Source organism: Myodes glareolus, chromosome 27 (assembly GCF_982192425.1).
Source record: "Myodes glareolus chromosome 27, mMyoGla1.1, whole genome shotgun sequence".
In the NCBI taxonomy this organism is placed as follows: Eukaryota; Metazoa; Chordata; class Mammalia; order Rodentia; family Cricetidae; genus Myodes; species Myodes glareolus.
Window position 1 is genome coordinate 27,556,495 of NC_142052.1, and position 22,466 is coordinate 27,578,960.

The following is a 22,466-nucleotide window of genomic DNA, read 5'->3' on the forward strand; positions in this document are numbered from 1 at the left end:
ACACACACAGAGGCAAACACACATAAAAACTCATGTGCAAATACACATGAACACACTGCATGCATGCACACAAAATAAAAGACAAAAAACATAATCACTGGTACTCGATCAAAATGTGAATTCAGGTGTGCAACCTGAAAAGAATTCAAAGAACTCCTGAAAAGGAGTCCTCGTCGCTCTGCCTGTGTGTGTGAGCAAAATTTCTCAGACGTGTTTATAAACATGAAACTGGAAACTGAATCTGTGCTAACCCCAGTTTAGCTCCAGCAGTAAATAAAACCATCCACAGATAAGCAGCTGATTCCTGGAAGGCTCAGTTGATTTCTGAAACACTTTCCTAATAAACTTTAACAACGATTCAATTGTATACTAATAAATTTAGTGAGGACTCAGTTGAATAAAATTTACCACTTAAAGCGTTATGCATACACACACACACACACACACACACACACACACACACACACGTATATATATTGCTGCACAGAAGTTTGATGAACAACCAGAAAAAGACTTTTGAGCTTGGGCATATTGTAATAGAATCCAACTCTGGAGAAATGAGAAAGCGGCTCAAGGAGAGAAATCAATGAGGTATGGTTTATATCAGGTAAATGAAAACACGCTCATGCGACGCAGACGGACAAGAGCGTGCACCAGACACTCCGGTAACTGGCACCCTTCGCTCGTGGATGTCATTAAGACCTTCCTCCAAACCTTTTTATATCACCATTTAGCATGCAGCATAACTCGTCTCCTTCTGAACTGGACAAACATGGACAGTTTTGGATGAGAACCTATCAGTGTCAGGAAAGCACCTCGTTTTTAAAAGTGTTGTTGGGCGGCAGGGGTGCACGCCTTTAATTGCAGCACTCAGGAGGCAGAAGCAGGAGGATCTCTGTGAGTTTGAGGCCAGCCTGGTCTACAAGAGCTAGTTCCAGGACAGGCTCCAAAGCTACAGAGAAACACTGTCTGGAAAAAAGCAAAGCAAAGCAAAACAAAACAAGAACAACAAAAAGCAAGATCCCTCCAGCATCTACTCCATTTTGCTTCTTACCAGAGCACATAAGTTGGATATGAGACTCCATGATCTCCTGAATCAGCAAGATCCTGAAGGCCATTGTGCAAAACAGAGAGACCCACCTGAGCAAGTATCCAGGAAGCTGGTGTGCCCCCAGGTGCTGTGCCTGCTAGTCAGGTGGCAATACCCTTTCTATCTATACTATCCATATGCCTTTGCAAGACCCTTGGCTAACCAATTAAAGGGAAAACAAACAAAAAGATTCAGGACCCACAAAAGGCAACCGAAGTGTATAGAATAGACAGTGCCAAGCTAACTCTGGTTAATGAGCATAAATACTATATGTGAGTCTCAGTGAGCCTTACCCAAAATCCCCAGGCAGGAACGCTTTAGTTCAAGTATTTTCAGATTTGGGAATATTTGCAGATGTAGATAATGAGCTACCTTGGGGACGGGGCCTGAGTCTAAAGACAAAAGCCACCTGTTTCATAACCCTGTTACGCACAGGGTCACAAGGGTAACTTTACATGGTAGTTAGTGTATGAGCATTCCAGCAACTGTCTACCACGAGATGTCAAATAGAACCGTCCACTTGTGGCATCGTGCTGGGGCCAAGCTTTTGGAGTATTGCAGATTCGGGTTCGCTCGGTTGGGGATGCTTGACATGGATTATAGATGAGCCCCAACAGAGCTGAGTAGATCAAGTTCAAATCTCAACTCTGCACCTTGCTTTTTGCCTAATGCTGGTCAGTTGCAGGCTTCTGAATTTATTATATCCAGGCTTCTGAAATGGGGGCGGGGTAACGGGTTACTGAGCATCCACGTAGGCAATACAAACCCACTTTAGACAATGGAAGGCTAAGCATCTAGTGAGCATTTATCGGTTCTCCTGGGCTATTCCAGCATAGTACTGCTCTGCTGAGCGGCCGGAGCAGTGGTCAACACCTGAGCAGACTCAGTACTGTGACAATGTCATTCCATTTGGACCAGTGCTCACTGTCCCAGCCACAAAGTGCAGAAGAGAAAGACAGGACAGCGGTCTACCCAGAGATGCTTCCAAGGGGACTAGCAAGGCGTGGGGTTATGGATACCTGTGTGCTCATCACTTTCTAAAATGTATGCATTACCCAAGATGGAGCTAGAGGGAGAAGGCGGCAGGAAGATGAGAAATAGAAGGAAAAGATCAGGTCCTACATCTCAGGCATGAGAATGGGAGCAGACACAAACCCCACCACTTCCCCACTTCGAACCACACTCCAACTCCTCACAAAGTCATCCTGGAACAGAGGAGCAAATATGCTCACCTGGGGTCAGGGCTTTGTTGAGCACTGAGGACGAAAAGGTGTCTGAGCTCAGGGTGTGTCCTTAAGGAGGAAACAGAAACAAACCCATCTTCTGTTTCTTTAAGAATGAAAATAAAAAGATAAAACTATTTAAAGTTTGTTCCCTCCTTCATTTTTTAGAGACTTCCCTTCCGGCATCTACTCTAAGTGAAAGACACTTTCAAAGATTTGCTGGCAGAGAAAGTGTCTCATTTTTAAACACGAAATAATAAACAAGGAGACTGAAGGCTGAAGGGCTTATCCTGTATTTTCTGTGAACAGTACCGAACACGCATGAATGCCTCACTGGCCAACCTCCGAGCTATGGAGCTGGCCACAGAGAGCACCCCAGCTTTGCGGAGGGCTTCTGTGAGCTGTGCGCTGTGCCATCACCAGGGAAGGGGCTGCTTCCTCTCTCGCTCTCACGTCTACGCGATTCGAAGAGGCAGGTAGCCTGCATGCCTCTTGAGTGTTGCTATAAAATCCTCAGGCAAACCCTCAGCTAAAACACCCAGATCGTCAATGCAGAGAAGAAACAGCATTCACAAAGTAGGGCACTCAAAAGGGGCGCTGGCTGTGGGACAGAAAGACTTCGTTCTGCGTCACTGCACAGTTAATCCGTGACAGGAGCTGTTTGGGTAAGAGACGGAAGATGGCTTGCAAACGGCTATGGGACATTCTCGAATATTCTTCCCTCACTCCTCGGTGTGTTCTTTACACTGTTTCCATTTCAGAGTATTAAAATGAGGAAGGAATCATGGGGTAGGAGGGATTGCTCAGAAAACAAGACTCAAAATTCATATGCACTCAAAATTCATCCCAGAAAAGAAAATCTGCCAACCAAACTGCAATTTCTCACTTATTAAAAAAAAAAAGGACAGTAATGACTATTGGCTTATTTATTTAAACTAAAAGCACACCTGGTAAGATGGCAGAAGGCACAGATATAGTTCAAAGATAAAACCCCAAGTAACGAGGCCATTGAGAGATGTGGTGTTACCGTGGCCACATGTGTCCAGTGTCGAAGACCGGGAAATAACTTTCCAGGTTTCCAGGTCACCCTCATGTTTTTAGGTACTCAAAACATGAGACCGTTTTTCCTTGACTTGAGCCATGGTCAGAAGATCCGACACAGGTGACCTGCTTTTAGGCGACAGAACCAGACAGGACTTAGTGTCCCAACTGCCAGCCCTCAGGTCAGCATCCCCCGTGAGAAAGAGATACTGTGCTCTATCCCTCTGGCTCAGGAATAAGCATGTCCATGCATTCGCACTGGTTGAGGATGGTGAGGCTTAAGGCGCTTTACTAATAAGCCTAAATCCATCTTTTGACTTCACTGTGGGTTTGATCAAGGCAACGCATATTCATGTATGGAAATATCATACCAAATCCCATTAACATGTACAATTAGTATGTGTTAATAAAAACTTTTAAGTTCATCCCAAAGATGCTAATACTTGCTCAATATTCACTTTTACCAATGCAGTTTACTCTGATGTCTTTCTCCCAATAATTCCACAAAGGACTGGTTCAAATGAGTGAAGTATAAGCTTGTAGACTCTGGCAGCAGAAAGTCTACCCCAGACACCGGCCTTAGACTGTCTTCAGTTCTCACGGATGCACACTCCACTTACCAAAGAATGTGAGAGCTGAGTCTCCAGCCACCTGGGCCTGCTCAGCTCAGCCTGCAGTAAAGTCTTAAAAACACTTAAATTACACCATGTGCTACCATGCGTGTACAGATGTATATGTGTGTGCATGAGTGTGTGTGCCTGTCTGCATGCATGCGTGTATACATGTAGTATGCGTGTGCATGTGTGTATGTGTGTGCATGTGTATATGTGAGTGTGTCAGGTACAAATGTGTGCACTTGTAAGGCCACAACCTCAGGTGGTATTCCTCAGGCACCCCTAACCCTGTTTTATGAGCAGGGTTTTCACTAGCTTTGAACTTCCCAAGAAGGCTAGGCTAGCGAGCTGTGGGGATCTGCCTGTCTCTGTCTACCCCTGACTGGGACTGTAAGCATGTATCACCACACTTGGAGTATTTACGTGGATCCTCGGGATCAAATACACATCCTCATGCTTGAACAGCAAGGACGTTGCTGTTTGGACAATCTATCTCCTCATCTCATGAAGCATTTTGCCCCTGAAACCGTTAGCACAAGGTTTTACACTTGTGATATTACACTTGGTGTAATAGCTAACTAGATAGACTCTTGAGTCACCTGGAGATGGACTCCGGGCATGCCTATGGGGAGGTCATCTTGATTTCATTCATTCAGGTGGGAAGCCTGCCCACTGTGGGTGGCACCATTCCCTGGCTAGGATCCTGGACTGTGTAACTGGAGAACAGGAGCTGAGCAGCAGACACCTGCCTCTCTCTGTCCCTAACTGTAGATTCCATGGGCGGCTTCAAGCTTCTCTGGCCTTGAATCCCCCAAGGTGACAGACGATACACTTGAACTTTGAGCCAGGATGGACCCCTGACGCCTTTAGATTCCATTTGTCAAGGATTTATCATAGCAATAGTAAAAGAAAATAGAATAAAACATTTTGCTTTAATCAGCTGGCCAGATGCAAAACACATGGGATTACAAAACACAGAGCAGACAGCATTCTGCCCTTCTTTGCTCCTGAAAATATGAAGAATTCACTATTCAATTAATTTTATTCAATTTGCTAAGAGCCAAGTATCATCTTTCTAATTTACTATTTCAGGGACTGTAAAATAGCAGTAAGTACATTACAGTACTGGACTACAACAATTTTAGAATTATTTTTAACATGAAAATGATACCAAACACAGCTTTAAAATATGACATACACAATGGGGGTAAGAGCAGGGGATTTGGGCCCAAGGGGTCAGAAGGAAAGGATCCTAAATCAGCTGTTCCCACTGTCAGGGTGACATTCTGAAACATTCCAGGACATTGGTGCCATACATCCCACAAAACTAGGGGAAGGAAAAGGTGCATGGCACCTTGGAGAACCACCTCAGAGGGTCAGTAAAGACCCAGACACAGTGCAATGGTCATATACCCCCCACCATTGCCCCTGCACCACGCAGCTCTCATATACCCATGACCACTGCTCCTGCTCAAATGGCAGAGCAACCGGGGCTTGGGAGAGCCGTACCCCTGGGGTTTGCAGATGGAGAACACTAGGTAATGGTGACAGTCACAGGGCCCAATGGCAGCAGCTTCGGACAAGCACGTGTCCCACACAGGATCACCTCACGCCTTCACATATGAACAAAGTGGCCTAGAAGGGCACATGGTTGGCACAGCCACCTTAGGGGGTTTTCGGCAGCCTATTTCATCTCCCAGATGCCCCCAAAACAAGGTTTGTAAGTCCTGACATTTGACCTCTGAAGCAAACTCATGAATCACAGTGGCATTAAGAGACCCTATCTGCAGATTAGCCACTGGGTTCCCAGAGGGCAACACTTCCTCCTTCAGAAAGCAGGAAGTGGTAGGGTTGATCATTCACTTCAGGTCTTTCAACCTCAACTTCCTTTTTTAAAAAACTTAGAACACTGCCAGTGATTTCAAAGTATGCTCCATCCTGTCCAGCCAACACCAGAACCCAAAGAGAGCAGCAGCCAAGGTTAGCCAAGTGGGGACACATACACAGAGGATACCATCAGCCGAGTGGGGACGTGTACACAGAGGATAACAAGCCTGTCTGACATCAGCAGAACCACCCTTGGATCATGAGAAGCAGAAAGCAATAGGGAATGAAAGGTGGTTCAGGAACTAAGAGTACATACTTGTTCCAGAGGGCTTGAGTTTTCAAATCCAGCACCAACATCAGGTGACTCACAACTAAGTACCTGTAACTCCAGCTCCAGGGGATACAACAGCTAGGGAATCTGAACTCACATGAATATACATGCACTTGCATGTGTGTGACATACATATATAGTCATATACACACACTTAAACATGTACACACACAATTACAAACATATACATATACTTATATATACATACACACTTTTATACGCACATGGACACATACATATGCATGCATGCACACACATACACTTATACACACGTGTATACATACAAATACACACATGTACATATATATACTTATACACATATACACACATAGGCATGTATACACATATATATGTTCACAAATGCAAATACACACATACACACATTTATGCACACATACACTTATACACACATACAGATATGTACACACAGACACCATAATATATGTATATAGACACACACACATGTACATATACACTTGCACACATGCACATACACACATGTATATACATGCACACACACATAAAATACACTTATACACAGAAAACACACACAGAGCAATATAAACAATAAAGTAGTAGATGGTGACTTATGTTGGTAAGCTTATGAGTAGTTAGTTTGTTGCACATTGATAGCCAATCAATGTACCTTCTTTCCAATTCAGAGAGCCTTTATTTTTTACTCTGTCTGCATAGAATCTTGTTTAATCAGATGATCTCTATGCCTTTCCATCCTATAAACTTAACCAGAAGCTTTGATTCTTTTTCTTCTGTGCGAAAAATTAAGCCAGGGACTTGTTCACACCAGCCAAGTTCTCTACCACTGAGCAACACGCCCAGCCCAAGACCTTGATCAATGGCGTGATGAATCTGAGAGCTACAGTGGCTATGACTTCTGTGTTCCCTACCTCTGGTAAGCTATAAGTGTGCAGCTAAGAAGCAAAGGCAGAAGTGCCACAAGTTCACAGCCTGCCTTATCTATGTGGTAAAGCCTAAGTCAGCTAGGGCTACAGAATGAGACTCTGTCTTTAAAAAAAAAAAAAAAAAGTGAAGGAAATGTACGCATGCAGAAAATGGGAGGAGGAGGAAGAGGGATCAGAGAAGCAGAGGAGTTACATTTAGAATAATGATTCAAATAAATGATAAAGCCTAAACTCCTTCTCTGCCACCCCCACCCAGTTCCCAAAAGATTTACTGCATTTATAATAAGTATAATGAGATATAAAATAAGAAAAGTACATTAAAATAAGGTGAGAAAAATGAAGAGGAGACTAGGAATTAGGCCAGGGAAAGAATCCAGAAACCAGGATCAATAGGCAGGGGACAGATCGGGTGTTGCGTTGCTGTGGTTCAGATGATGTTATCCTCTCTCTTCCACTGGAACAACCTATTTTTCCTTGCAGCCCAGCCACAGGGTGCGTCTGTATCATCAGGGTGTGGAAACTGGCCTCCTATTGGAGCTGGAGGAACTTTGCTTGCTAACTCTTTAGAAATATCACAGAGAGAAAAAAGATCCTTTTATGAGTTGGCGTCTGGAGCAGCTCTGCTCATGTGACTTTTCCTGTGATCTGTCACTAATGTGGGACAGCGTGGTTGGATCGGCTCCTCATGGTGAGAATGGTGCCCCACAGTAGAACAGGCCTTTAAACCTGTGCCTAACACCCAAGAGGAGGAAACTGGGGATGGGGAGGTTATTTCATGTAAAGACTTGCCAAAAAGAAAATGTTCATGGGAATCTCTCCTTGTCTTGGAACTAAGGTCCAAAAGGAAATCTCCCCAGCAGGTCATAGAGATATAAATATAATATATTACCACATAGCTCTATAACACACATACACTCAACTCTATAACACACACACGCACACACACACACACTCAACTCTATAACACACACACAGCTCTATAATATACACACTCAGGTCTATAACACACATTTAGCTCTATAACACACACACTGAGGTCTGTAACACACACTCAGGTCTATAACACACACTTAGTTCTATAACACACACGCTGAGGTCTATAATACACACTCAGGTCTATAACACACACTCAGCTCTATAACACACACACTGAGGTCTATAACACACACTCAGCTCTATAACACACACACTGAGGTCTATAACACACACACTGAGGTCTATAACACACACTCAGCTCTATAACACACACACTGAGGTCTATAACACACACTCAGCTCTATAACACACACACTGAGGTCTGTAACACACACTCAGGTCTATAACACACACTTAGTTCTATAACACACACACTGAGGTCTATAATACACACTCAGGTCTATAACACACACTTAGCTCTATAACACACACACTGAGCTCTATAACACACCACCACGCAACATCATGTTGAGCACACTACACTTGCAATGCTTTTTTTTTTTTAACAGTTCACATACGCAGGAAAAGGTAACTGTCCTCATGGATCCTGCATTATAATACATGTGCTCTCAGATCACATTGGTCGGGGTGGAGTCATTCTGACCTCTCAGGTCCCCAGGGGTTCTCCAAACTTCTCCTAGTCACAAAGCTCCAGTAAGTTTGAGAATCTCGTACCCTCACAGGCTGGTACCTTGATGCTGGGTAATAGTTTCCTCCAGATCAAAACATTCCATCCTGCACGGAAGTTCTTAGGGAGAGAGATAAACAACTAAAAATATTGCTTCAAGGACTCCCTGAAACTGACCAGATTTGCTAGGCCCCGCCCGTCCTGGGTAAACAAAAGCAGAAAGTTCCTTTCAGAGGAAAAAGCCAAAGAGTGCAGAGAGGAGAAAAGCTGCAAAGGAAACTCCAAGACCACACCAGCTGCCTGGAAGATGCAGAAACCAGCGGAGCTGCCTGGCAGAGGCTTAAACCAACTGAGGCACCAGGAAAGGACACGCTCCACCTGCAGAGTCACCTGCACCTGCAGGCTGTGCAGTGTGCTCAGATTACCAGCTCTATGAACTGTCACCCATCCTGGGGTGGGCTTGGGTGATGTAGCTGTCTTTAAGTCATTTCTGCTTCTATAAGTAACCCCTCACAAGCAACCCCAATAAAACTCACTTGGTTTACCAAGTTGGACTTTGGTGGTATCCGTACTTGGGGCTGTCATGGGTTCCCTATGCGAGTACAAAAGTGGGTTTTATCTCCACATGGAAAGTTTCATCATACAATCCTACCACATAACACAGGTTCAATATAGAGTGAGCAATCGTTGTCCATTCTAAGTCTCTGAACAAAGGCTGATCTATATTGTTGAATTTTACATTAAAAGTCACAGCCCTGAATAGGCCGGCTGCCGCAGGGCCCTGGGGGGAGGGGTGCACCTGAGACTAGCGACTGTGCTGTCCAATGCAGAGGGAAACACGCAAGCATTCTGCACTTAGCAGTTCCAGCGTGTGGCAGATGAAACTGCCATCATCAAATCCTCCACACCTGCTGCAACGCCCCGTTTCTTCACCAGCCACCTCAGGCTCCATCAGACACTTGTGGGTGCCCAGTGTTCTCAACGTATGGACCAATCTCAGTGATGAACAATGACCCAGTGGCTCAGGTGCAATTCTCCTGTACTGTACTTTTAGACAAGGTAACCTAAGATAGAAGTGCCAGGAGATCCTCCTACTCTCTAAACAACGGGAGAGATCTTACAGGTCCTTGGATCAAACACCTTCATCTGAATGCAAAGAGACCAGCTTATCAAGGTGATGGGCTGTTAGGGACGCCGCAGGGGCGATGGTTTAATGAGCCACCTCTGCTAGAGACACATTTTGACAAGCTCCTTTCTTCCTTGACCAAAATGACAAGGAAGAGAAATGTTCACGTGTCTGAACAGAGCACAGAGGAACTCAAAACGCCGAGCCTTTGTGCTTCCTTAGGGGACCCCCTGGGGCAAATTCTCCCTCCCTGTCCACATGTTTCAGTGAGCATGAGATGAAGAGGTGTGTGCAGGGAAGCGGCCGTCCCAGAATCCTTCGCAGATTATCTTGTCTCCTGATTATCCCTGAGTGAGTCACCTCCACAGACAGCTCAGATCTGGCAATGGAAAGAGCTGGACCCACGAGGGTTCTGATAACCCTCAAGTGTTTTTTCCTTCCGACTATACCCTCCACAGTCCAGAATGGTGCCACATTTACTGGAGGGACTTTTGCTTGGAAGCCTGGCATGAAGTACTGTTTCTGTAAAGCAACACGCTTCTGAATTCAATTCTGTTGACACAGGAAAGTGCTGACTTCGTGTTACACAGGCACACATGCACACACATACACACGGGTGGGCGATATGACTTTGGGCTATTAAATTCCTACAGTGAATCTTAGATGCTTCTTAACACTGATGAGACAGACTGTGGTTAATTCTGTATTGGAGCCATGGATTCAAGTCCTTGCTGTTCTTCAGTAGCTCCTGGGGGAGCTGTTCTTTCTGTTTTTGTGGCCCTGCTCCAGAGATCGATGAGCCTCATCAGGCCAGGAGTCTGAATTTTTGTCACCGCAGGTGACTCTACAGTGTCTGCTCATCACTGTCTACTATGACAGCAATCTACTTCTGTCCCTGTGCCCTCAATAGGGCTGGTTTTCCACAGTGCCTGCTCCGAGGTAATCAGTAAGCTAATTTCAGGGACTTGAGACATAACTGATATGACAAAATATATGTAGCCACAAAATGCACTTACATGGCACATAACCAGATACCTGGAACCACAGCCACCAAAGGTTCAGAAAGGGTGGAGAGCCCTTAACTTGAGCTCTAAGAATGTCGAGCAAAATTCTACCTCTTTTGACCTACAGAAATAGGAAAATTGTTTCACAAACCCATTAGACACATGGAAAATGGACAACAAGGCCAATGCCCCATCTTGACTGTCACACACACACAGCCACAATCCCTTAAGAGAGTTCCTAACATAATGGCATAGTTCTAGTAATCCTACAAGGATTATTCCAGAAGAGGAGACTGAAATTCAGTAAAAGGCCCTGCTCAAGGACCCTTAGTTGTCTCTGGGAAGACAACTCAACTCCAGGCTGATGAGGTGGTTCAGCGGACAAAGGTTCCTGCTGCAAGTTTCAATGGGTCCCACCCAGGACCCATATGTTGGGAAGAGAATCAACTCCCACAAGTTCTCAGACACATGCACTACGGTAGTATGCCCACACAATATACATATATACAATAAATAAAGATAAGTAAATACATAAATGAATACGCAAGCAAATAAACACAAAAATTCTGGATAAGTAACCGGACAAAGGAATAATTCCATTTGAGACGGGGTCAGGAACCTGGGTCCTTATCTTAGCACCAAGGGGAATGTCATCTGTGTTACAACAACTGTTTCCTGTCCTAGGTAGCCATATTCCCTCCCCAACTTTGCTTCCAAAAGACCCTTGCCTCAAACCTAAAGGCCAAGAAAAAGGCAGACAGACATATATCACCAGTAGAGTTTCTACACGACTGTCCACACTCCCTGAACCTCAGCTGGAAAATGGACAGATTTCCCTGAAAGCTGAAAGCTCTTGTGTGGCCGCAAACGTTAGTTCGGTAAATTTCTTATGCTCTCCCCTTGCTAAGCTGCCTGTAACCACCGTGGTGGACATGCGAAGGTGTCACACCTTTGTGCCTTATGGTAGACCAGAACGTACCCTTGAATGCCAGGGCCCATGTGGGAATACACTCTAATCAGCGGACACACTTTACAGGAAAAAGAAGCAGAGTACCCAGCTTTCCAATTACTGTTCATGTGGTTTCTGTTTATGGCATCATTGCCTGACGGGACACTGAAGGAGGGAGATTAGGGTATAAAGCCTAGTATTGTGATCCAGTCGGAGATCTGTGGGGGTGAAATTAATTTCATCTTCATGATGAATAATCTGGGTTGTCAGGGACCCTGAAGTGAAGAATTGGCCTGTTTCTGCATTCACAAAGTGTTTTCTTAATTGTTAATTGATGTCGCAGGGCCCAGCCCCCTGTGAGTGATGTCCTGGGAACTGGGCTGAAGCAAGTCGGTGAACAGTGCTCCTCCGAGGCCTCTGATTCAGTTCCTGTCTCAGGTTCCTGCCCTGCTTCTCTAGAGGACTGACAGTGACCTTCAGCCACATGAGTCTTTTCCTCTCTGGGCTGCTTTTGACCATAGCAACAGAATGCAAACTAAGAAAGTCCCGGGACTGAAATGAAGGGCGGCAGAGACAGCGCACATTCTCCCCCAGCAGCACCTTCTCACTGGTGGTGCCATGGTTCCTCTTGTTTACAAACCTGCCCCGCCTCGTGCATGTGTGTCTGCAGGTGCAAGTGCATGGGCAAGTGTGCATTCTGTGTGTGCATGTGGTATGTGTGTGTGTGTCTGTGTGTATGTCTGTCCCTGCATGTGAGTATGGTGTGGTGTGTCTGTGTGTGTATGATGTCTGTATATCTGTCCCGTGTCTGAGTATGGTGTGGTGTATGTGTGTATGTGTGTTTCTGTCCCTGTGTGTGAGTATGGTGTGGTGCGTGTGTGTGTCTGTTTCTGTGTGTATGGTGTGGTGTGTGTATATGTGTTTCTGTCCCTGTGTGTGAGTATGATGTGGTGTGTGTGTGTGTGTGTGTCTGTTTCTGTGTGTATGGTATGGTGTGTGTGTGTGTGTGTGTACATGTGTGTATCTGTTCCTGTATGTGAGTATTGTGTGGGTGTGTCTGTGTGTGTATGATGTCTGTATATCTGTCCCTGTGTCTGAGTATGATGTGGTGTGTGTGTGTGTGTGTGCATGTGTGTATCTGTCCCTGTGTCTGAGTATTGTGTGGGTGTGTCTGTGTGTATGATGTCTGTATATCTGTCCCTGTGTCTGAGTATTGTGTGGTGTGTGTGTATGTGTGTGTGTGTGTGTGTCTGGATGCACATGTGCGTAGGCCAGAGGATGATCTAGGTGTCCTTGGGAATGCTTCCTTTCAAACAGGCCTTCTCATGGGCCTGGAGCTCACTGATTGGGCTAGACCAGATAACATGGGCTACTCCTGGGGATCCTCCTGTCTCTGTCTCCCCAGCACTACAGTACAACTGCACCGCTAAGCCCACCATTTTCTGTGAGTCCTGGGGATCAAATTCAGGTCCTTGTGCTATGAGGCAAGCGATTTCCTGACTGAACCATTCTGCCAGTTCATCAGTACGGCTCTTTCGATATACCACCAACTAAGCCAAATCCCCCTGGAAAGGGAATCACAATGACTCTACGGCATGATATTTCATTTTTTTAGTGATCAGTATTATGCAAACATTCTAACTTTTTTTCAAATAAATTTTTACTATATGTGATAAAATGACAGATTCACTTTTGTATATTTAGTTACCAAAAGGTACCTCTTTTTACTTTTTATTTAGTGATCAGAATCTTTCTACACTCATCAACTGGTAGCAACAGCAAGCAGTAAACTCACACCTGGCTCTTTAATTAAGGTAATCCCAAAGGCTTAAAAATGTCACACTTGATGGGACAAAGAGAAGGGGCACAGTGAGCCGAGATGATTTAACTTTCTCTTCTCGGGGGGAGCTCCAGCTCACATTCACTGGACAACTACTACATGCTAAACACAGTCTGGTCATGTGACCAACTGCACTGGCAGGATTTATTTCAAAAAAATGCTTTAAACCATTTTATAACTGTGCATCTAGTCAGGACATACAGCGCGTGCATTTCAGGCACGTAACTGTTAGGAGAGACGAAGAGGACCCCCTCACACTGGGAGTGGCCCGGTTCCTTCAGAACCCGGTGAAAGCCCACCTGGGATGCCTCTACAATTCCACAGGGCGAAGCCAGGAACTGCATGCAGCCTCAGATGGCCACAGGAAGCCAGGCTGAAACATTTTTTGATTGTTTGCAATAAATTTGCTTTCTGCATATTGAATAAGTGATTAAAAATGTCCACGCATCTGAAAACAAAGAGATGCCTTATCAGCGCTGCTGCCTTGGAGCTCATAAAAGGTGAATGTTTCGTGGTCACCTAGGCTGTGGCAGGCTGAAATAATCATTATTAAGCAGTGGCCTGCTCATTCAAGGAAGGTTCTGGGGCCTTCTGCTCAAGCAGGTCTTTGGCTCCTCTGCCCTTGTTCATTAGCTCCTGATGTCCTGAAGTCATCGCTCACCCTGGCTGGGAGGCCACGCCCCCTAAGCTGATCCACAGTCCTCCAGGAAGCGCAGCCATATTCTCCTGTCCCTCTACCACCCCTCGCTTGTGCTTCCTGTAAAAAGTCAGAAATGACTCATGGGCCTTGAGTGGCAAATAAGACAATAGCTAGATCCGATTTCCAAGCAAGCTTTTCTGACGTCCTAACTTTCAATACCTAAACCCACAATGCCGTACAGAAGCGCCTGCTCATGGACGGACAGCTATCCAGGCAGCTGAGCCATAGACCGACATGCACAGCATGGATTCTACTAAGCTCTAGAGGTTAGCAAGATCTCTGATCGGGTTTGCAAAGAACTACCACTGCCTACCACTGCCTACCAATGCCTACCACTGCTCAGTTCCACCTCTCTATAGAGATTAATTCAGCCTATCAGACAAGTACAAAGGCAAGGGGAGAGTGGGTATCACCGCTGTCTTTGGGTGAGCGGTGACTCCACCCACTTGTTGAGGGCTGTGGGCCCAGACCCTGAATTTCCGGTAAACAACTTGTTATGCTTGCAGTTTCTCTGAGTCAAACAACTAGTTTTCCTGTGTTTGTAGCTACTCTGAGCAGGAGACCCTCAGGAGTTCCTGATAGCAGGGGAGTGGTTTCTGGAGGGTTTGCCTAGGGCGTGGCTATCAGTTTAGGATCCATACATAAGTGGCTCTGGCACCCAATAAAGGGGGGCATTCTTTCTTCAAGGATGACCTGTGTCTCTGTCTGTGTGTCTTTGTGTGTTTAAATCTCCAGGCCCTTGCCCGGCTCGCGAATGGTCCTGTAGTGCAGGCTTCCCACTACAGGCGTAGTACCGTAGTACACGTAGTACGGACAGCACAACACCAAGGACAGGTGCCACTGAAGGAACAGCCACTTACACAGAAGATTTTGATTTTCCAATGGAGAGCCAGAAGATAACGTATAAAGCAGCTGGGGATCCACTGTCTCTTGCTTCAGCCATAGATTAATGAGTCCAGGATGCCTTTCCTGGCTCAGGTAGGTGGGTTTGAGGCCACAGCTAAAACTAGCGATAAGTTGAAGATCACAGCGAGAGAAGAGGCAGCAGGAGATGGGTTAGATCCTGGCAAGCCCTCGGCTTCTGAGAAAACATCCACTGTACGTGTTCAAGTCAGGGCATAAGGCAGCAGCGTGGTCCCTCTCCTTTACCTGCTAAACCCCATGGAGATGCAGCCGCCGTCTCTGGTGCCAACAGAAAGCTAGGCTCTGATTTCAGATACACATGGTTACACCTCAAACAGAAAACAAGAGCCCTTTGTTTTCAATTTGGAAACTAAGTATATTTCCAAAAGTCCCAGGTTCACAGTTCTGCACGTGAGGTCCCTGCTTCTTGAATTTTTGGTGGATTTGGAAAGTCTAAGTAGTTGAACAACGTTTTAAAGGATAACAACTGCTCTTCTTTATCTGACCTTACCAAGGGGCCATGGAAGCAGCAAGTGGGCAATAAGTACTATTTGCATTGAGGGCACTGTCTTAATACGTCCATTAGGTTGGCTCCTTCTGGGAATCCAACAAATGTTAATATCCTCTATACACTTCAAATCTGAAGAAGGGCCTCGTGGTTGGACAGGACAGTGCAATTTAATTCAAACTCTACATTAAATAAAAATGTAGGACTCATTTGAGCCATCTCTTCGACCCCCTTTTTCTTTTCAACCCTGCAGCTTGCTGGGTCTAGTATCTTGCCCCGAGGAAGCCTGCTATCTGGTGTCACACTGTTGTCCCACGTAACAGTTACAGTAGCCACACCCCACATCTGGATGCCCATGGAGCAGATGCAGCGTATGAGAAAGGATTCAATTCTCATATTTCCAGCCACGGTTCTCTTTCAGTCCCAGTCAGGTAAGGAGTCTGATCATCCGGGTTCTTCTACAGCCATGTTTCTTAGATCCCCAGGCCCATTGGATTGCTCTGGAGTACTTGTTCTAATAGAATTCTGGCCCCTGACCCCAGGGCTTCTGGTTGAAGAACTGAGGACGTCCTGAGCTGCTGCTGCTGCTGCTGCTGCCACTGGTGCATGGACCACACTTTAGGATGCTCTCTGTTGAAACAACTTGTCTCAAACTCCAGCCACGAGACAAGATCACTTGGAGATGCTCCTGGGGTCCTGCTCTATGGCAAGGGCCATCAGAATCACAACACTGGGCTGAGGAAAGCAGTTCTGGAAACAATGGGCCCAGGTGGTCCTGCCCACACTGAGTTTCAAGACACCTATCCCAGAGCCATGGAAAGGCAGGAGGGTACAGGGTGCCCCCAGCTCCCCACAGAAGTGACATTTGCCATATGAGTGGCATCTCTCCCATCTTACGAACCCACTTCTCTTAGGTTCCCGCTTAACAGAAACAGCCTAAAGGCAGACCCTCCCCAGGGCCTCCCCATCTTACCAAACACTTTTTCCCTTCTCTGGTTTGCTGCTTTTACTTTTCCCTCTCACACACTCCCAGGCCCTTAATTATACCGTGGACTTGCCAGCCGCCCCAGCAGAGGGAAATAGGGTGCCCTGTGGAGCAGGAAGCTTGGTGACTACATCCTTCCTTCTCCCCACCCAACAGAGACAGCCCTGTCTGGTTGCCTCCGGTGGCTTTTTTCTCTTGGTGAAAGTTATATGATGAACTCTGGCTTTCTGACGACTAAACCCTACAACTCCTACAATACCAGAAAGGCTGTGTCCTCCTACAGCAGAGGGCTCACAGCATCTTGTATCTTTTAAAAATGTTTCATTAGCGAGGTGGAAAAGCGGCCATAATTAGACCTTCCCTGGCTTATGAGATAAGCCTATTAGCAGTTCTGTACTGTATTCATACAGATAGGAACACAGAAGGACATGAAAATGAGAAAACTGGGGGAAAGGTTGGTTTTCAAAACCAGGAATCTTAGAATGATTGAAAATGAATAGGAAATGTCACCTAAGAATGTTTTACATTTAGAAAATTGTTAAAAAATGAAAAGTGTTTAACTCTTGGGGCTACAAAGATGGCTCAGTGTTTATGAACACTCTAGAGAGGACCTGAGTTTGGTTCTCAGCACCTACGTGAGATGGTTTACAACCATCTGTAACTCCAGTTCTTGGGGGACCTCATACCCCTTTTGGCCTCCTTGGGTATCAGCATACACACCGGCAGACATACACATATATAAAGAGGCACATACCCATAAAAGCCATCATTATAACAGAGAAAGTATATTTAACTCAGTTAAAAAGCCTGCTCATCCTTCCGCAATGCAGAAGTATATTTCCAAGTATTTAAAGAATATAGCATCTTAGGAAAGGTGATGGAATCTAAGACAAAAATCTCAAAGTAAAGAATATTAATCTACAACACAGCTGCTCCACCAAAGTGGAGGCAGGGACCCTAATAACGCCAAGCACTTACTACCGTCTGCGAAAGACTTCACTAAATATAGCCATGGCTTTTAGAAGACAATTGTCACAGATACATTGATATTGGTAGACCAACTTCTAACAAATCTAAAGCCTATGATTCATTCATATATGGCTTATGTAATCTGAAGGCATAATTAAAATCACTGGTTCCTTCAGGAAAAATCATTTAGAAATACTCCAGCAATGTGTTTGAGTATCCATACTTCCCCCCATGTCCGGAGTTCCTTATCTGGAAACCCACAAAATGACCCTATACAACATAGACTAGAACCTATAATTTTCTACATCAGAACAATTTATTGCGCTCAGGCAACTCTCCGCAAACACATAACACCGAGACTATAACGCTATGGTAATTTCCTGGCATATTCCTTTCCAGCTCACTGATTGAGACTTGAAGTATTTCTTCCTATCAATTATCCCGCGAAGGCAGCACAAAAACGTAAGACGTCATGACAGCAGTTATCTAGAAAAGACGAATGCGTCAACCGGCTCAACAGAACCGGTTGCAGCCACTCGGCAAACAGCCCTTCTGAAACCATTTTCTTCTTATACAGGAGTTGCAGAAGCTGGGCAGAGAGTTCAAGTACCCTCTTTGCATAGCTGCCCTGGTGCTATAACGCCTTATGTAACCACAGCAAAATTACATTGAATTACATTGAATGGGCACACATTGAAAAATGAACATTCGGCAGCACAATGTTATTGCACCCAACCCAGACTTTAGTCAGCTTTCCACGGTTTCCTCACTAGCATCCTTGAAAGACTCAAGGCTAAACTTCCGTGGTCGAGGGCCCCAGGTTAACAAAGTTATGCTGACTTAATATGTCCCCAACACCGGAGTCAGAGAGCTGACTTGGCCCTGTTTCTGTATGACAGATCCCTCCGGGCTTCACACATCGGCCTCCCTCCTATGCAGAACTAAAGCCTTCACTGTCCAGCACTTACGACAAATTGGCTTTTGAGAACGGGGTCAAAGTGGAACGGCTTCCCAACTGCTTGGCTCCTCAGCCCAGAAAAGAGTTGTTTACGCAGTGTTATTTACCTCTCCTTTATTAGTGTCTTTTCACAGAGGATATTTTTAAACAAGCTAAGCCTGAAGATAGACAGTTAACTTGACTGTTTTGCCTAACCATCTGAAAGGGTGAAGACGGAAAATACCTTTCGAGTGAAATACATACAGATTATAAAATCCACATGGGCCCAAAACTTAAAATTCTTTTACTTTCTACTCAGTCCATTTCTGATGTCTGGAATCAAATAAATAAATAAATAAATAAATAAATAAATAAATAAATAAATAAAAGCCTACCTTGCTATTTCTATATTCTATAAATGACTGATAATGAGTCTTAATGAGTCTTAACTCCAAACCATGAGACGGACACCGAGAGGAAAATGTAAGCTCAGACTGTAGCAGGGCAAGAACCCAGGGCTTCGAGCATCCTGGGCAAGATCACAGCCCCTGACTACAATCAATGTCTGCCTTTCAAGAATCAGTCTCTCCCTCCTCCTCGGGCCAGTAGCTTCAGACGCAATTTCAAAGCCTGCCAAAGGCAGTGATGCACACTAAACTTATTAAATAAGTAGTGAGCGCCTGCTGTTAGGTCCAAGGCTCTAAGTTCCGTCTTTCACAGAAAAGGGAGGGCTCACTTTGTCCTCAGGGAGCTTACAGTCTAGCTCTAAGGACGCCTCACTGTATTCCCAAATCAGGTGAAAAGCAGCCAGCTACAGCAGAACGGTATGAGGAAGGAAATGCCAGTGCCACCACATCAAAACGAATCTTCCCAGCATGCACAAAACAAACCCAACAACCATCACTTTCCCAGGGCAGTATGCTCCTGGCCTCTGTGTTTTCCAAAAGCCAACGTGTGTAAAGAGGAGTGAGGCATTCAATGTGCAGCAACAAGTCCAATATTTGCAAACAGGGACCTTGCCAACATCAGAGTTTTAGATTTTCCACATTTCTAAACGATCATTTGTATGCAGTCTTTTGTCTCCCTTCTCCCCCAGCATGCCAGGATAACTAACTTCCCAAATAAGAATGAGAAGTCAGACGTATAACTCCACGAACAGAAATGCAATTTTTTCCCAAAAGGAAAACCGGGAAACGTGTTAGCAAAAGGCTTGATTTAAACGATCGATTCATCTTTAAGAAGAGTGCCAGTAAGCCATATAAATACTTTTGCCCACCTTACACAGAATTTGAAACACTATCACAATGAAACTTGACACAGCTTAAATGTCAAAGAAGAGTTAGGCATCCTCGTGAAGAGAAAAACAAAACAAAACAAGGCCTTCAAACTTAGCTTTTTAATACCAGCGAGTCAAAAGACTTCCAAACTAACACACCCGCTAATAAGAACACAGCCAAAATCTGCATCCACTTTCCATCAGACGGTTGTGCATGTGCGTACATTAGCGCCTCTTCAGCACGTGCAATTTTCATGTTGTTAAGGAGATACTAAGGGAGGGGAGCAGCATTTCTCTAGTAAAGTTGGTGGCTTGGACTTCTTTCAATGCACAGCTAAGCATCCGCTCCCTTCATCTCTGCCACCAACGGGGCTCAAGGGTCTCAGTACCAAGCTTGACACAACCTTCCGTGCCTATAAATACAAAGGACCCACATTCCAGGATGCCGAGAAAGTCAAGCCTGATGCTTTCACTAGCCAGAGGTCTATGCTGCTTTAATGTTTGTAAAACGCACCCCTTACTTTAATAAAAGTTACCTTCGACAACGACAAAAAAAAAATCAAAAGCCCAACTTACTCAGCCCCCTCTCCCCGAAAAGACATGGAACCCCATTTTGTAACTAGTCTGCAAGGTTAAATGCATCCTTTCCATTAAAATAAAAAGGTAAAACTGCACTGCCACCATTGTGTGTGGACATTCATGAAACTAAGAAACACGACAAACTGTGCGCATGTTGCCAGCATTTGCCAAGCATCCACGTGTGTCCTCCTGGGACAGAAAATATTAGAACTAAGCGTTGGGACTCTCTGCCAGCTTCGGTCTCGCTCCTGACCCCTGACTCGTGTCCACGACCCTCTATCTCCACCAAGAGCTCCTCGGGGCTCGCGATGTCTGGCTGTGCGGAGCCTGAGCCTGGCTTGGTACACACAGCCATCCTCTCCTTTCAGCTGGGACCCCAGCGCAGCTTGGCTGGGTTAGCTAGCAAGTTGCCATGGCCCAGGCGGCCTTCAGTTAGGGAGGCCGAGGGTGGGGTCCGGGCGACCAGCCACAGTGGCCAGGGCTTGGGAAGCTGTAGATTTCCTCTAGGGTCGCGGAGACCTCCCGCGGTGCAAAAAAGGAACCACTGGCACAGGAAGCCCGCGCAACCGCGGGGACCCGCTGAGGTCGCCCACCGCGCCCGGCGGGCAGGGGGCAGCAGGGAGGTCAGGTTTCGGGAGACTGCCCGTTATACCACCCGGTTTGGGAGATCGCCATGGGCGCAGCTAAGCACCCGTAGCCCGTGCTGGCCGCTACCGGGGTCGAGAGGCCCGCGCAGCGCCTACTCCCGGCGGCTGCAGCTGGGAACTTCAAGCAAAGTTTTCTGCTGCTCCTGCCCCAGCCGCCCAGGGACCCGGAGCCCCGAGAACAAGTCCAGGCCCTAAGGTGACAGGCGCCTAGACGGAGGTCCCGGCCACTGTGCTTGTCCTGCGGGCTCTTGCTAGTGCTGCACGGGCCCCGGGGCTCGGCGGTGGTTGCTTTCCCTCCGGCCATCGGCTAGCCCGGTTCACCCGCTACGCGATGCCTGGTCCAGCGCGCTCCTGCCCGGCCCCAAAGCTCGCTCGGACTGTTCCACCCAGGAGTAGCCTACGTCCCATGCGTCCCGGGAACTACAGGAGCGGCCCGCTTACCTGAAAACGTCTCCCCGGTGGCAGTTAGCAAAAGTCCAGCCAAAGTCACCAGGCAAGTCCCAAGTGTCCTCATGGTTCTGAGTGCACGCCGGGCCGCCTCGGGGCGGCGGCGGCCGGTAGACGCGGGAAGCCGAGGGGTACGCGAGCCTAAGCTGCAGGCTGCCAGTGTAGACGCGACAGCAGCGAAACAGCAGACCCCAAAGTGGCAACAGTTGCACAAGTCCGAAGTCCCGCGGTTCCCGAGCGTGGGGACCGTGTTCTGGGTCCTCCTGCCCTCCTGCTGGCCCCCTCTTGGAGTCTGGCGTCGCCAGGAGAGGGAGCGGAGGGCGCGTCCGCCGAGCCCAAATCCTCGCTGGGATCCGGCGCTGCGCCCGCCTAAGCGCTGCCCCTGATCGGGACCGAGCCGCCCGCGGCACCGTGGCGGTGGCGGTGGCCGTGGCCGTGATCGCTCGCTCGCTGTCCGCCGCCTCCCGCAGCCCCAGCCACCTCGGACGGCGGCGCGCCGATGGCCAAGCCCGCGCCGGCTGCGCGCGGGGCTCCTGCTCCGCGACTGACTGGCGGTGCCCCGCAGGCCGGCTGGAAGGAGCCCACGTCACGGCCGGGCCGGAGCCGCCGCGGCCCGCTAGAGGGCGCGAGCGCCCGTGTCCCCGGCCCGGGGCCAGCTCGGCCTGCGCGGCGCCTGCGGGCTCCGTGGGGCGGTCACTGCCAAGACGCGGGCGGGACCCGGCGGGCAGGAGCAACCGCCCGGGGCGCCACCCTCGACCCTAGCTCACCCCCGCAGCGCCTGGGGCTTCCCACGCTGACCTCAGGGACAGGGACCGCGCCCCGGCCAGAAGTTTGTCCCGGGTCACGGGCGCCGAGGAGGAGTTGGAACGCGCCAGGCACGGGGCGGCAGTGTCCCCGGCGGCGGCAGCTGGCTTGTTAGCGTCGGGAAGGAGCGGGAGCCGCCAGCT

General features: G+C 47.2%; 1 protein-coding gene across 3 annotated transcripts in view; it reads right to left on the reverse strand.

Moving 5' to 3' along the window:
- Ptprm (protein tyrosine phosphatase receptor type M) overlaps positions 1-21,710 on the reverse strand; it is a 698,333-nt gene extending 676,623 nt beyond the window's left edge. The window contains exon 1 of one of the 3 annotated variants that reach the window (XM_087902425.1): positions 21,514-21,710. In XM_087902425.1, the coding sequence (XP_087758551.1) occupies positions 21,514-21,586 (73 nt within the window). In that variant the 5' untranslated portion in view covers positions 21,587-21,710. The remainder of the gene's footprint in view (positions 1-21,513) is intronic. The other 2 variants (XM_087902421.1, XM_087902423.1) reach the window with 2 other exon arrangements.
- Positions 21,711-22,466: the final 756 nt, after the last annotated feature.